General features: G+C 38.8%; 1 protein-coding gene across 1 annotated transcript in view; it reads left to right on the plus strand.

Moving 5' to 3' along the window:
* The window catches only part of LOC138584955 (protein diaphanous homolog 3-like), a 174,609-nt gene that overhangs the window by 16,282 nt on the left and 140,640 nt on the right, over positions 1-17,687 (plus strand). Inside the window, exons 5-7 of the mRNA XM_069657154.1 lie at positions 2,400-2,530; positions 14,993-15,067; positions 15,677-15,746. Coding sequence (XP_069513255.1) covers positions 2,400-2,530; positions 14,993-15,067; positions 15,677-15,746 — 276 coding nt within the window. The remainder of the gene's footprint in view (positions 1-2,399; positions 2,531-14,992; positions 15,068-15,676; positions 15,747-17,687) is intronic.

Here is a 17,687-nt window from a genome sequence, read left to right on the forward strand (position 1 = left end):
GGTGAAATTGCCGCTGATGTTCAAGTTACTCACAACAGAGCAAGAGACAAACGAGGAAGGAGTTGGCTTAGGCTGACAAGGCCAAGAAAGAGTCACAGCCTTTTTTTTTAGGCATGATGATAACAACACTGGAGGGTTTTGTTGTTGTTGCTGAAGAGTGCAAGATTCATAAGTCAGGGTAGACTTTGGTATATGCTCCACCCTCTATGGACCTCAACAAGTAGAACCACTTATTCCTATTGCAGTAGGCTAAGAGCGGAAGCCATTTTTGCTTTTGTGGCTTTAATTCAACATGCATGTAGATTTGCCTGTGAAGACACAGTTTATCAGTTCACTTTCCAAAGCAAAAGAGGTGCTTAGTATTATAACACTTCTTTGATTGACATCGAGTCTACTATTGTGCAACGTATGCCATATAAAAACATCTGACCTGACTTGATGGTTGAAGATAAAAGTGGGTTTTTGAGTGAGATTTTGACAGCTAATTTTATTCTGTTATAAATTGAGTAGAATATTATAGAGCGAGGCTTGAGGTTTTAAGGGAGACACAGACTGGGCAGAGTTCCATTGGCTGCCTGTACGGGTAAGGGATTATTTATTCCTGCTGGTGGAGAAAGAGGCTCATTTCTGAGGCTTTTGATGACTCAGAAAATTACCCAACGATGTGTGACGTTTTGGCATTAGAGGAGTCTTGATAAACCAAATAACCAAAGCTTTTTCTCTACGCCATCCCTCCTAATGACAAACACAGAAAAGCTTGAGCTTCATCAGTCTTTCCACACTTAACGACAGGTCTATAGAAATGTATTCACTGCTGTGGAGAGATGCATGTAGATTGTTATTAGACATGGGTGATGCAGTGGCTGGTTTCAAACAATCCAAATATTCTTTAGAAGTGACATTTGGTATAGTTTCCTTTTTTTGCAGTGTGAGAGATGATGGCTGTTTCAGTAAATTGATTTGATTTCTTTGTTAATGACTACATTTTGAACCGACATGAAACGATTTTAGATTCTGTGCCCCTTTGGAAATGTGCTATTTTGGAAATATGTCATTTGTGTGGGAAATATTTGGCAGTTTGGAAACTAATTAAGAGACTTCACTTGCTGTCATATTGAACATAACTAAAGAATGAGCATGTGGGTTTCTCTATGACCCCTGGCTTGTTGAAGACGTTAGACTGCTGGCTTTTATCCAGAAGCCTGGAAAAATTAGGTTGCCCAAAAAAACATGTTATCATCTTTAATTCAGATATAAGCCTAATTTAATCTGTCACTGCTGATGGTGTTTTTTGTACTGGGAATTTGAAGATTGTTTTGAACTTTCCCATGTTAATTAGAAAAGATGGTTCAGATACAGGTATGAACAAAATAGTTGAAATTCAAGTATGGCTGTCACTCAATTTCTTAGCTATGTAGTGAAAAAGTGAGGGACATTTAGTGCATGCTTTTCCAAATTAATAGAAAGATAGAGTTGCGATTAACAGATTGAGCTTGTTGTATTTGGCAGTCACTTAACTAATTTGCACATTGTCAGTGAATAAATAATGGCACACAGTCCGGGTATTGATAAGAGTTTTTTCAGTTGTTTCCTGTTCAGTGCCCTCAAACCAAAGGCCAGGTCAACTTAATCTGGAATTGCCACTTACATCACCCTCACATGTCCACCCAGAGGCAAACTTAGACCCATACTACAAACAGTTGACATCTTGCAATCCATATTTTATTGATATACCTGCACTGTGCTTGAGCTACTATTGATTAAGTAGCAATTTGTTTGAGGGACAGAAAATATACATCTCTATGCTATTTAAATGTAAAGCAATGATGGTATCAAATGTGCAACTAATTGTATGCTTTGGGCAGATGCTTTGCAGGTTCTTTCACTGTAATTTCATGTTAAGTGAAAGTAGTTTTTCTTGTGCCTGATGCAATATGAATTTGAACCTGTAATTACATCTCTTTGATCTTTGCCATCTTTCTGTCTGTTAAAGGATATTGCAAACCTTTTCTGACAAATTTGAGGGACCCGACATTAGGAAATTGGTTGAAAATGATATTTCACTGCTTGATATGGTTTTACTTTGAGAAATATTAGATAAAATCTGCACCTGCAACTGATCAGCTGGTGCTTGTTTAGAATGGTAAGGGAAAACATTCATGTAGATAGTCTAGACAACATTTTTCTGGTATTCTGTAACCATTACATAGTCCTGGCTAAGGCATGCTGCATCTCTGATGAAGAAAAACAATTAGAGAGAAAGGACAAATGCTGAGTAATGTTAACATTACAGACTTTCTGTATGTAAACTGACTTTCCAGACATTAATGCCTTGCGTTGTTTCAATCACTTTTTCCATGACTTCCATAAACAGATTGCTTCTTTCTCTCTCCTTCCAGGGTAGCCTAAGGAGCAGCCATCAGATATCTCCCCAGGAGTTCCTGGGAGAGCTGAAGTCGGGGGTGATGGACGAACGCCTGGTTGCCTGTCTAGACTCATTGCGAGTATCCCTTACCAGCAACCCTGTCAGGTACCGTACAAAGTTCTTATTATGCCAATGACCTTGCTCTTTATCTTTTAAGTGCCCCCACTGTCTTCTCCTTTTGAAATCTTTATTAAACTACACTATGTTAGAATACGTTAATATCAATGTCAAATTATTCACAGTAAATGTAATCAGTATATTGCTTTAATTTAATGGACTGACAGGATTAATATATCGCTTGGTTATTGAATTCACTCAGAATAGACCATGACTCAGAGAGAACTTGTATAAACTTTTGCCTCTATAAAGTTCTACAAACTAAAATCTCTCGCTTCAGTTGACCAAAGGTTGCACGAGCTTCTGATTTATAAGCTAGTGGTCGAGTTGTTTCTGACTCCGATTCTTAGTTAACATAGTTCAAAGACTTGTCTAGTTGGCTTTTTTTAAGGGCATGGACCTTTTTCAACACAGAGTCTTATTGTTTGTGCTGATCATTTAACCTGAAGAATCAAATGTTACAACCAGGCCTCAGACATGCTCCAGCTGTCAGCTACTTAAGTGGTCTGTGAGACTTTGTGAACTTTTTCATTGTTTTGTACAGGCGTGTAGTTTAGAGATATTGCATAAAACAGGGGTTTACAATGAGCACAGTTTTCCACTGGCACTCCGGGCCAGTAACTTTCCGAATTCACTGGCCCTGCCATTAAAACGGCTGGCCCTGAAATAAATTATTTTGGTATTATTTCAACATTTTGTTTCTCCTTATGTGAGGGTTTTTATTACTGAATATGTGCTCAGTTGTGGAACTATTATAAACTCAGATTAAAATATCTCAGTTATCTCTCAACAATAGCTGTTTGAGCCATTACAAAATGAATGAATATAGATAGAAAGCTTCATATGTGCATTTACAAAAGTCCACAGTCCTTTGGTGCTATCTAAGCCCGATTGACAGGCATTGACATTAGCATATACTGTGCCTCAACCACTTTAAGGCAAAAACCTTAGCATGAAGAGTGCATTTAGTCTTCACTGCTTCCCCCCCCTCCCAACAGCTCCTTTCGTCACACAGATTTACACACATACTGTTATGATGTATTTGATCACCTGAACATTGATGTCATGGATGCTGTTTATATGCAATACAGGGTTCTGCAGCAATGAAAAATCTTGACATGTCCTGGAATTAGAATTTTCATCAAATAAACTAGTTTCACAAATATATACACTTTAAGGGGTTCAGCTAATTTTGTTTGAGAAAATCCTTTTTATGTTGAGAGTCCCTACATCCCTTTGTTGTTCAAAATCCCTTTAGTGTTGAAAGTGTTGGCACTTAAGGTGGCTAATTGCAGTAGTCCTACCACAAGTAGTGTGAGGATACAAGCCAGCTGTTTCAAGTCATGTTTCCCTGCAGCCAGATGGCAGCCAGATTTGCACTGCAGTGAACGCAAGTGCTCATATTTACATTTGTGCTGGCTCCCCACCGTAGGAAACTGACTTTAAAGCAAAGAGTATACCTCAGGTTATTAAATAAAAGTCTGACCCACTGTTTACAGGCTAAAAATATATCAGGCCTATCAGCCTATGGGCCAACTCAGCACAGAGTTTAAAGACCATTAATCAGCTCTGGATTATGTTAAGGAAATGAGGTTTGTGCAATCAGAGATTGGAATCTTGAACTTTGTCAAAATCTCAAGAGACTGAATGCAAGGTGGGGAATTTAACATGCAATGTCTGGCCTGTACTGGCTGTTCTGTGACTTACACGCATGTGTAACTTAATGTCAAGGCCTACATAAAGATCTTATGTTCTTATTGTCTCTCCATTACTCTTGTGGGACGATTTCTGAAGGATAAACACCTGTGAGGCCACAGTAGCTTCTCTGTGTTCCTTTTAAGGGCTATATCCTGGGAATATGGGAGGGAATATTCTCAGATTGATACTGGATTTGCTGCAGAATCTAAGCAAAACTTTTCAGAGACGCAGAGACTGAAAATGAACATTGACTGCAAGATACTCTCAATCACACTGCTTGAGATGTTGCTGAAAAAGCAAGAGTGCATCACCAATTAAAGAGAAGTATGCGGTGCCTCAACCACAGATCCATAGCTAAATCTAGGCTGTGTGTACCTCTGATTAAAAGGACTGGCACACACTTTTTAAGATATACATGCTCTCCAGGATAAATTAAGGGAATGTAACTAAAAGAACAAATGGAGTGGACATCGAGCAGTTTTAGACAGAGGGGACAAAACATGACATTCTTAGATTGTGGATCTGTGCTAAAGATTATACTCTAGCTATCTCATGGACAGGCCAGTGTTGAGAGAGAGGATTTTCCATCAAAGAAGATATGGTTTGAGAATGCGAAGGAGAAATGTCTTTTGGCTCAGAGGATCCTTGTTGACCATGTCAGGTCTGTAGGGGGCAAGACCAGGGTAGGCATCACCAAAAAGCTGCTACTTTGGGCTGCAGGATTCAGGAATCATGGCTACCTGAGTGAAGAGAGGAGAAAGAAAGAGCAGCAAGCTGTTGACCTGTAGAGAATGGCTCTAACAGATGAGCTGGATAATTTGAAAAAAGAAGAGGGCTAGGATGGAGGCTGACATTTGCGCCCTTGAGAACTCGGCGGATGAATACGCTGAGAAAGCAGAAGCTGCAAGCAAAATGACCTTCATCACTACATCCGCTGCACTGCAAAAGAAAAGGAGAACTCAGCCGGAGATTGAAAAGCAGACTGATGAGAAGGTGGCAGAGATGGAAAAAATAAACTAAGTGTGGGGTGTATTTTTGGTGAGGGGGGTTCAAACAGGGAAGGCTCGCTACTGTTAATGTTGTATAAGAAAGTCCACAAAAGAGATTTTCTACCTGACACTGCTGACAGAGAATGCAACATGTGTTACTGGATAAAATTAACTTACTCATTTCCAAACTGTCATTGCCTCCTACTCATCTTATGTTATTTAAGACTACAGCATAGGGTGTAACATTTATTTGAGGCAACTTTTTTTTTTTTTTTTTTCATGTTCACACTCTCATTGACATTTGAATGTGTTATCATGGAAATTTGCCACAAAGTAATGGAAAATAATTGTCAAAAATATCTCTGAATCCTGACAATAAGAGCGCTCCATCCCTCTACACTCAACACAATGCCCTTTTCATGTAAAATAGATGTGGCGTGCATCTGTCTCGGTTGGTTCAGGATGACTGTGGTCTTGCATCATCTTACGGACTCTCGCTTTGTAGTTTATCACTTTTGTTTGCAATGGGGTGTGCTTTCCAGCCAGAGGCTGTTGTTTACAACAGTGGTGGGTAACCTTTTTCATATGAGGTGTCTGTTTGAAAGCTTCACTCCAGTCAGATCACTGGATTTTGTGACTGAATGAATATTGTGTTTAGTCACACGCACAAGGAGGAAATTCTCTGATTCTCTGCATGTCAAAAAACAACAATATAGATTAGAATTGCACCCCATGTTGCATTAAATTATCGATCACTTCACCAATGCAAGAATGCATCACCTGGCATACTCTCACATAGACGGACTAGTTGTCTGTTTTTATGGTTCAACGGAGACTTGTCAGCCAGTCAGAATTTAGATTTGATCGGGCACGGTTTCGTTAGATGCATTTTATTTCAGGCTGTGAAATATGAAGTCCAAATTCACAAAGACTGTATGACTACCCCTTTTCTTCCTTCTTTTACTTTTCTAACAGTGAATGAAAACTGTGTTTATTTATATGTTGTTAACACAGCTGGATTCACTCATCCCATTGAATTAACCAGGGCTCGGTCCTTTTTTTATGGTTAATAAAAGCTTCTTACTGCCAGGCTCATCTTTTTGAGTTCACATGTGAATAGCACTCAGCCCACCACTACTCTCTCACACCTACTTACACTATAGTACATGAGTGCTGGCAAATGAATGTAGGAGTAAAAGAACAGGACTTTTACTTTGTTTTTTAGAACCTCTTGAGCACGGGAGACTTGTCAACATAGCCAAGACGAGAACATAGGTGTTTCACTTTTTGTAAGGCTTTGCTTTTGATTAGAATCAATGGCATTTGCTCAAAGAAGTACAAACACTGCGACTACGACTTGAAGGGTACTTTTATTAAATATGAAAATGATGAGATATGAGTTCAGAAACACATGTTATACTCTACAAAATGTATAAATGAGGTATATGATAAATGGCTTAATTAGCAGTCAAAGCAGTCCTATAAATCTGTATAGACAAAAACAACTGTCAGTGCATCCCCACTGCTGTTGGATCATCATCAGTGTGAAGGAAAACGTGGCCTGTAGACAGGGTTTTAATGAAGTCCCTACTAATTAGATGGACAGTCAGGCTCACATATAATGACATAGTTTGGATTGACTGTATATCTTCCTTGCCTAGAACCAGTGAGCCTGCAGCGGGTACTCCATGCTATCAAATAGTGACATTACAAACCTGAATTATAGGATTGATTTGACATTAAAGGAATTGTCTGACGCTGTTTTTAGATGCTGATCACCTTACTTTTCTTGGCACTACTGTACCAAATGTCTCTCACTCTTTGCCTCTATCCAATTTCAGGTGTTTTTTATTCTGCTGGTATAGGCTGATAGGATTATATGCTCTTTCATCAGGTTCCTTCTGGCGATGCAGACAGACTTAGAAGTAATTTGATACTTCCTGAAGCTCCATAGTTTCACCCCTTGACTTGCCTTTGACCCCTGTTTACACTTCGTACCTCAGCTTTTCTAGCTCTCTCTCCCTTTTTGGCCAGGGAGGCCACAGCAGTAGCCCACGGGACCAGCACGGCTATAGGATGTAATTGTATTAAATGGATTTGATAAATGGATCTGACAAACAAGTGGAAATTGTTTTTTGATATTATATTAAAACTGACCTTCGGGTATACGACTGCAGATTTATTGTCTCTCAGTTTAGGTATGAAGTTTAGCATCCCTTTTTTTTTTTTTACACCAACGTATTTAATAAACCTTGGAAGCTCTTCCTGGCTCTCATACATCCGACACCCATGTGCTGCACACAAAGATTCACAGTTTCTTAAACCGTTTGTACTTTATGTGTTGCTTTTTCCCTACAAAATATACAAAAGGCTTTTTCTCTCTACTTTACACTCAGTGACCACTGAGTTTATAAACACCTGATAAATCTAATGCATATACAGCAACATAGCCACAAAGCCTCCCTTTACAAACATATGACATTCCATATACTACACTACACTATTTCATAACATTATTAAAACTAAACATTTAAATAAAAATACATTTTTCTTGTTTTAATAACCTTAGATATGAGACATTTTATACATTTGTTGCTTTATGACAATCATTGTTATTGTCGTTAGCGGCAGTCTGCCATAGTGACGTCACTCAGTCCCCTCTGAATAGAAAAGACTGTGTCTATTTATATTTCAGATGTCCCACATTTCTGTAACTTCAGTCTCGTCCTTCTCTCTGTCCCTGGAGACCCCTCCTATAGTCAGTTAACTTGCTCTGCTAAGGACAACATTGTGAAGTTAATTTTTTATCTCTGGTTCATAACCGCTTTAGTGGGGTGCAACGATGTGCCGCACCGCCTGGAAACCTTGGAGACGCTCTCCTGAGACTCTGTTAGAAGTCAAGCTACCTTAGCTGTGAAGTTAGCCAGATAAGGCGCCTCATTTTTCTCTTTGATTTATGACTGTTTTGGTTTCCCAGGGAATGGGATGATGAATTTGTTTTCCTTTTTTTTTTTTATGCTATCTTCCCCCAGTCTGGTTCTTGGTGTCTTTCCGGGATGATAGCCCTCAGTAAATATTTCTCTTCTTGATGATGAGGTGTGATTACAGTATGCCCCTGATCTCATATTAATTACTATTTAATGCATAGTATCAAAGAGAAGTTTAAAGTACCCCACCATATCTTGGGAGACTGATTAATGATGAGTCATGTTAAAATTTTAGACAGTATGTGTGTACAGTCTCAATCGGCTCTTTATGTTAGCTGTCTTTAGATAACTGCTGATGTATGTATTTATATGTGAAATAAGATTGGTTGAATGAATGAATGAATGAAAAGGGGACTTATAGCAAATCCATTAAACGTGGTTTCAGGACTGAAATATTTCTGTCTGATAATAAAACGTTTGTTAAACCAAACCATTCTTCAATGTGATATTATGTAGCACATTATATAATTGTTAAATACTGTGTACAGTCACAGCCTGAAGCCATATTTTTACATAGAGTGTTATCATACCTTTGAAATCTTATACAATGCATCCCTAGTTCAGTCTGATGTTTTAATTAAAGGGCCAGTTCGCCAATTTTCAACCTCAGTCCTATCATGCTATTATGAAAAAAAATCTTTGGAGAACGATATCCGCTTCTCCAATGGGTCCTGGAGGCCAGGGGGCTTGCTAAATTACACTTCCTCAATCTGGGACGCCCGCCTCTGATGTCATGTCTCAAAATCATCAGGTTTGAAATGTAGACTGCAGATCCCAAATTTATTTCAATGATCCACTAGTATATTCTCCTCGTATTTTGAATTCTGTACCGCTCTGGGCCGTTGCCTGCAGCGATCAATGTCCTTGACTGGAAAACGGCAGTATTTCACTTCAGTGTCTCTCACTGGGCCGTTTCTTTCAGAGCGAGGGCGCAATGCACGCTGGGTGTTTTAGGAATGTAGAATGGGCGAAGCCGTGAGCTGTTTTTACAACTTTCTCCACAGCTATGGCGCCAATTTCAAACATTATTGCTTCTATCGATTATAGAGAACACCAACTTTTAATGACAGTGGCTTTTTCTAGCGGCGACTTCTTCCTTTAATGGCAGATTTGTTGGTAAGGAAAAAAACTAATCAGCGCTTTGTAGGCTAACTGAAAATCGCTCGATAAGTGTCGATGGGATCTACACAGATGGACAGCTTGATGTAAGCTCACTCACGAATATAACAGTTCTTCTGTGACATAACAAGATATTGAACCCCATATTGCCCCTGAAAGCCAGTGTGAGTGTGTGAATATGATTAGAATTAGAACCTGATGAGCATTTGCCATGAGTGTATAAATGTTTGTGTGAATGGATGAATGTTGTCATGCAGTGTAAATCATCGATTGCTCAGAAGGCTAGAAATGCAACATAAAACAGCAGTTCATTTACCATTCACCATAAATCTGTGAAAAATGTTTTCAGATTATTTTTTGCAAAACAACCGCTCCAAATGCAGAGGACATTCAGGCAGAGAAAGTGATTGAAGTTTCTCATTTGGGATGTGGGAGGGGTGCCAGATGTTAGGAACTAATGAAACCCAAGGGCTGCCAGAGCATGCTAGATTAGCAAACAGAATTTAAAATACTAATTACTTTAGAGGCCAGACAGATAGCATGTCAAATACAAACTACTTAAAGGCCCAAGGATAAAACAGGTCACCATACAAATTTAACCCCAGATTCCCTGTCAAACAAAATACATCTGGTAAACCTGAGGAGCAAGCGGTTTACAGATCGCTGTCAAGTCACATGAAAAACACAAGACCCAATGCTGTCAGTGTTTCCATTTAAAGCTTAAAACTGTGCAGATGCTATATGGATTTAGCCAAGAAGGATGACCCCCACTAGTTTTACAATCGGGCTGAATTTCTGCCAGATCGTCCACAGTTTGACATGCAGTTTGACGAGGGTCATGATACCAGATCAACTCCCTGTACGAGAGACGATCTGGCTCTCAGACGATTTGATGGATGTCTGGCATGTTAGAAATTTCGGTTGGCTGTCTCGCTGTTTCATGGTCCAATTTCTGACACAACTGCTGTCAAGAAATCTGACAGAAAATGTAGTTAGTTGATTTAATATCATTTCACCAGTATTTCAAATCGTCGTTTTCGTCTATAAACTCCTGTGATATAAAACTGAACTTTTGCAATACATTTGCTGCAGACCAAATTGTATGCATTTTCTAAGCATCTGTGGCTTCATAGTGATCTTTTTTTCAGCGTTAGCACCCACATTGTAGCCAGTCAATTGATCTGAACAGTGTGAACATTAAAGTCACAGGTTGTGCCTATGCAAAAAGGAAAAATGAAACATGTAGTATGAGATAACACAACAGACAAGATCAGTAGAATGGCACCGTGTCCCTCTAGCTTTTCTGCCTTTTCCCAGCTCTCCCTGACCTTCAACTATGACACAAATACACACCCCTTCGATACATTATTGCCTCAGCCTGATTGTTCTTCCTCGGAGATGAGACTTTGCTCCAGGTGTTGTGGAAAGCCATTAGATTGTCCCTTTCTGGTTTCTGCGATGTGTGAATTTGCCCTGGTTCTTTATGCGACGCCTTTAAAAGCTGACTGATGTCACCACTGTCCCCTTCTACTTTTCCTTCATGTGTTTCAAGGCAGATGTCTGTCAAATTTGTTGCAGCAGATCCTGACTGACAGTGCAGGCCTGTTGGTTTCCTGTGCAATAATTCCTGCCATAGATCAACTGATTATTTTCCATTGCTCTCTGCCTCACCTACTGATGATGAAAAACTAGCATGCAGTTGCCACTGAGCTATGCATTTCAATGAAGCTCATGTCAGGACCCCCGGCTTGCCTACTTTATAACCAGAATGGCCTGGGCCATGGCCCGGTGAGAAGAGTATGCTAAATTGATTTTTTTTTCCTGAAACATGAGTGTCATTCCTTAGCTGCCTTGGCAGCAGTCTTCATCAGCATACCTGTGACAGTTTTTGTCAGCCACTCTCATTTTCATGACTCTGTCATACAGTCATACACTTTGATGACTGCACTGCTTCTTTGCTTTTTGTCTACCTTTTGTCAGTGGAAGGCAGTTAAGAATAAAGTTATTATAGAATGGAATATAAAATGAATGCCTTTCTGATTTTAAATGATCCATTCACTACCATTGTGTGTGCTCAAATCACTTTTTAAAGGGTATTCACAGACAAGTGTTTTATTAGTTTGAATTATGAAAGCCCTGGACTATATTGAAGCCCAATACATCATAGTTACATTTAATCCTTACATGGTACATTACACACCTTTGATAAATTGGGCAAGACCCCAATATCTAAGTTTTGACAAACATTTCTAAAATCTTTCCCCTCTAAATGGCTTGCACAGTCCTATATCTAGCTCACATGGCACAGTTTGGACACAAAGCCTACATCTCTCACTTGTGAGATAAGGTTGTTTGTATAAAATGTATGCACAAGATGGTCTAGACTTCTCAGCAAAGATGAAGCATATCCAGCAAACTGAAATCGCAAGCATTGTAAAGCACTAAGTTAGCTGACTTAAGCTTAAGTACCTGTCACAGCGCCAGTCAACTGACTGCAGTGTTCCTTTAGCCTTTTTCTGTCGTAATCAAGCTATTTTACTGCAACTTTATTCCATCATATTCAAATGTGTTGTGTTATCCTTTGAAACAACGACCCTCACACATATTGAGTGACAGCAATCAAATCAAACGCACCAAAGTCATTACTAGAGCAGCTTTTTTGTGCAACATTTTCAATTACATTCTCCTGTCACCTGCTTGTAATCAAGGTTTGACAAGTTTGGCTGTAATTTAAATAGTTTAACAGTTTAAGGAAGCAACTACCAGCCTTTAGAGGTCTCGTGAAGACGACTTTATTAATCCCAGAGGGGAAATTCAATGTTTTCACTCTGCTACACACACAGGTCCGAAATACACACACGCGCAAACAAAGTGAGGGGGCTGCACGTGGACATGCGCCCTGAGCAGTGGGGGTTTGGGTGCCTTGCTCAAGGGCACGGCAGCTCTCCAGCTTCCAGCCTCAATTTTCAACTTGGTCCATCCTGGGACTTGAACCGGCCACCCTTCGGTTCCGAAGCCAAGTCCCTATGTCCCTAGACTTAGCTACCATCTACCCCATATGACTATTCAAGAATTTAAATACAGATAAAAGCTTCCTATTCCATGTCGTCACCTTGAGAATCTCTGTAGATTTGATGCTGAGAGGCATGCAGTTTGTTGATTAAAACAGTACAAATACTGAATGCTAATGTTCAGAGAGCGTTTTTCAGTTTCTATCAGGAGGGAAATGCGACTTCTCACATTTCACTCTCGCTGTCTTTTTCTCTGTTACCTAAAGGCTTTTGCCTAAACTCACAGAAAAACTCTGTTCTTTTCAAGTCGCTGCTGCTCTTTGTCTCGTTCCCTACCCTCACTCGTGGGAGAAAACCTTGGATCTCTAGCATATGATTTGTCAGTAACAAGGAAAAGTAACACTGTTTTTATCTTGATTGTCACACTGTTTTGATCATATCATAGTCGAGTCTCCGCGTCGGAGTTGTTTATAGCACATTGCTTCTGTTATGCTATGCACCACTATTACACACACAGCATTGTTCCTTCATCTGATTTAAATACAGGTTTAACAATCTTTGTATCTGAAGTGGGAACACCAAAGGAAGTCTTTGGTTTCTGTAAACGAGGGTCCAATTTTCTGCATTGTTCTAACAGTTGTCACACTATTTGAATCTTGGGAGCTTTGTAGCCCACACCACAGTTAATTACATCCAACTAACAATTAACTTGCCACCAATTATCAGGTAGAAGCTTTAGAAACTTTTAGAGTGTTAAGAAATGTTAATAATTGTGAAACATCTCATATTTATTATTATTATTATATATTCATTAATTTAAATTTTGGAGGTTAAAGTGGTAATCTCGAAGATCTCAGTTTAGTTCTCTTTGGCATCACCTATGGCGATAAACGGTAATAGCAGGAGCACACTTCCCAGATATCCAGACAGTGTTGCAAGTGTGACGTCCACGGTTGGCTCCGGTTGTAACTCTTGATTTTTCTCACTGACTGTTTGCCTTCATCTGAGCGTCAAATTTGTTTCTTTGTCTTCGGATTTTCACTTACTTTTGAAGTTGTATCTGTAGTCATCGATCTTTTCTTTGTTTGTTCAGCCATAGTAGATTACTGTTTACTCGCAACAGAGCGGAAAAGCAGCCGCTTAGCTCCACCTACCCTCTCTGACAGACCAACCACTGCTGGGTGATTGAAAACGCGTCACTAACTGGGCGCCGCTTGGGATTTTTTCTGTGAAAGATGCACCAGACAATAATAATACTGCAAATGCAAAGGCTTTCATCAGTGGGCCATAGGCTCAATCACCATTGTGTTACCTCATTCAGCGATAGATAGTGACTTAACAGACTTTTAATTAAATGAAAATCTTGGAGATTATATCTTTAAAGTAAGAATAATTTAATTAGTTTGATTCTCTTTGTACATGGCTCCCTCACTTGATTGAAAGAAATATACCCTTTAAAAGGAAAATAAATCTATATAATGTGCTAGTCCTAAGTGTTTTATTTTACTCCAATTTATCCATTAAACCCCCCTCTCCTTAAACTTTGTCTAAAATCAACTTGCACATAAAGAGCAGCAGGGAAATTCGATCCTCCTGTAGCTTATTTGTTTGAGCAGTGTGAACTTGCTTAACCTCCTTTGGTGGCAAATGTCACTCGCTTCATAAAAGTCTAACTTCAATAACAATCCGATTCTGTCCCCTGGCCCCAAACTCCTTCCTCTGAGTTGTGATTGTTTTTCCTGCTTGCAGTGTTTATTTCTTCTCTCAAAAGATCAATGTCGGTGTATCAAGACCTTTAACAAGAATTCAGTTCATTTAAGCATTTTTGTAATCTTTGACTGAAAGTACTGTGTACATGTCACATTATATTCATGAAGATACTCGTTATTTGAACTGAATTTTAAGTCTGTAAAGGTTGATTTTAATGACTTTGCCTTTATAAAAGCCCCAATTTTCCCTGTTTATACCTGTTTGGTTTTGCCGCACAGTAAATTTCAGGGACATATTCGATAGGTAGGAGGTTTTGATTTACATTTTTTTGCCTGTTTTGTGGACAGATTGGTCTTATCACATCATCAGGAAACTAATTACGTTGAGTTGCCTTTACAAGAAAAATGTAATAAAAGAAAATGAAACATTGCTTTGCCAATTTGTCTACATCATCGCTTGTTAAGATACTTTGATGATAAGAAAAGGAAACAGGGACACTTTCTTTCTACATTATACGGTAATTATTAAACATCATAGATTATTATGTTAGGGTGTACGAATTTTATTCTGCAGCATAGATTAAGGCAAGGCAAGGCAAGTTTATTTATATAGCACATTTTCAGCAACAAGACAATTCAAAGTGCTTTACACATTAACATGAAATTGATGCCTAATTCTCGGCCCATAGCAGCTTATTTCAGTGTCATTTTTAAAGTAAGTTATCTTTGTGAGTGTTATATCAATTTGCTGTTTTCCCTCAGTCAATAATATTTTGTGCACTTCTCCTTTATTTACTTGCTGCCCTGTCTCCTCTGCTCACAGCACTGAATTCTACATGTGTTATTCTGTGTCTCCGCAGTGCTTGATGAGTATAAAAGTGCTGTCAGCCGTCAGTCTTACACTGTTGGGATATTGATTTTGTGTTTGTTGTTTCAGTTGGGTGCAGAACTTCGGGCATGAGGGTCTTGGACTGCTGCTAGACATTCTGGAAAGGTTGCTGTTTAAGAAACAGTAAGTTTATACATGAATGTATGGTTATTCTTGTATAAATGTATACATATCTCACTGTAATTATGTAGGTATTCATACAATTAACACAAACAAGTAACCTAAATAAGTTGTGTATTTTGGTGGTTTATTTGGGGTGGGTATGTCACGATGCGATTAGATACGATACGATACACGATACGTGACCCACGATAATGATAATATCACGATACAGTGATTCTGCGATAATTGGTATATTCCAAGACAGTCATATAATGATACATCACGATATCTGATTAAACTTAAGAATACAAAATGCCTCACACCAGTCAGGATGGTGATATATATTGCGATATCGATATTTTGTTCCACCCCTAGTGTTTATCTTCACGTGTAAATTTCCTCATAATAGTGGAATTTAAACGTAATTAACACATTTACTAATAACTGAATTTAAGTGTGGAAATTGTTTTCTCATTAGCCTCTTTCTTTTTGTCTATATGGCTTTTACACAATAATCTGTACACGAAAATATGCTTAGATTTTTAAACACTGTAAACCAGTTGAAGTCTTTATACTGTACATGCTGTACACAGAGATGAACTGCTCCTCACTGCTCTTTTGTGTCCCTAGGCAAGAGAAGATTGACAAAAAGAACCAACATAAAGTTGTCCAGTGTCTCAAAGCCTTCATGAACAATAAGGTAATGAAAATAGATTTTTGCAGCACAAGGTTTCCTATTAACACATCACTTTGTTTAATCTTAAATTAATGCTTTTATTCCCAAAATAATAAAAGCATTAATTTAGTTTGAACAAAACAAGTAAGGGGAGAAATGTCTCTGATCTTTGAAAATAATTAAAACATCGTACTGATATTGACAATTTGTTTAGAGTCTTGGGAATTACCTATGTCTATGGGCAAAATGGCCCTCATTAACTCTATTCTGGAGTGTTTGTGATTTAATCAACTGTCATACATATTAAAGACATTAAAGGAGCTGGTATGGCGAAGGGTGTTACACTCGTGTGCAGTCCCCAAAGTCATTATTTTACTATTCCTGCGCTAATGCTATCAGGAAATACATCCAACAATGAATATGTCAGTTGTCCTTTCAACCTAAGGGGGAAAAATATATGAAATAACTTCCTGTATTTTTAGTTGAGTCTGATCTCCAAGGTTAATTTTAATCTCATCCGCATCGACATCTGGCGTTTTCATGCAATTACCAAATTAGACATTTGGGATTTCAATTACAAAGGGCTTATCACCAGTGCAGGAGAATAGCAACATCACAACAATCTGGAGCAAATTGAGGGAAGTTTTACTAATGTCCTGATGCAATCTGGACGACACTGTGTGACACATTTGCACAGATTTAAGGCTCCTGCTCTGCTGAAGATCCCTACTCTGGAGCTAGTGCTTTCTGAAGGTTCAGGGACTGTAAGAAATGGTAAATGGACTGTACTTATATAGCGCTATTCTAGTCTTCCAACCACTCAAAGCTGCTTTTACACTACATGTCACATTCACCCATTCACAGACACATTCACACACTGATAGCAAAGGCCTAAGTGCCAATATCTAATCAGATCTACGCCCATTCATACCCGATGGCTGTGCCACTGGGAGCAATTTGGGGTTCAGTGTCTTGCCCAAGGACACTTCACCATGTGACTGTGGCAGTCAGGGATCGAACCCCCGACCTTCCGATTGAGAGTCGTCCATCTCTACCACTGATACCATATATAAGTACCATAAAGAGTAAGCAAGAGACTGTATGGCAATGTACTAAAGCCCAAATTAATAACCAGAAATTGCAGTGTCTGCATCTCTGTTTTGTTTTGTTGTGAATGAATATTGCAGCTAAAACAAAGTGGTAGTTTTTCAAATCTGCTGTCTTTTTTAGTAGCCTTATTTTTATGGTTGTTCAGATATATCGCAAAGGCAACAGGATTGTGCAAAGAAGACTTTAAGTAACGGATTTAGTTCTTGAGACTCTGTATCAGAGAGAGCAAGCAAAAGAAACAGATTGGCATTTTGAAAGGACATAAGAAGTAGGGCAGGTTGAAAAAACAAAACAAAAATGTGCTAGATTTACCATTATGTATCTCTCAGTGACCTAATTTTAGTCATTATGTGTCGCTTTAAATGGATTTTTCTGAGACAAACTGCGAAATTATAGCCTACCCCTTAATGCACTTGAAAGTACAATGAATCACTGTCGGTCAGTCAGGGCGTTTTATGTTTTTCCTTAAACTTAGTTATTTAATTTCAGTTTGTTTATGTAATTTGTCTCAGCTAAGTAACAGGATTTAGCAGAACTACAAACCAATATGATCAAATTGTGATAAAATGATTCCCCTAAATGTTCATAGTTATATTGAATTATAGCCAAGGCCTGCGCACTTGTGCTATAAAAATGTTATGTTGAATTTGATTTATTCCACAAACCCCTCAGCTTTCCCTCCTTGTGTGCTGCTAGCTTACTGTAGCTCTAGAGAAAAAAAGATCTTGCCACATGGAGCGAAAACCCAGCGGAGACAGATATACAGCCTCTCTGGCACAAAGTGTGCTGTAAGGTCTCATGTAATCCTGCGTCTCAACAGGCGCCAGACGCCAGCATTTACCCGTAGGCCTCTCT

This window comes from Semicossyphus pulcher, unplaced genomic scaffold (assembly GCF_022749685.1).
Source record: "Semicossyphus pulcher isolate SPU_LCO1_2020_fin unplaced genomic scaffold, fSemPul1.0.p SCAF_1, whole genome shotgun sequence".
Taxonomy (NCBI): Eukaryota; Metazoa; Chordata; class Actinopteri; order Labriformes; family Labridae; genus Semicossyphus; species Semicossyphus pulcher.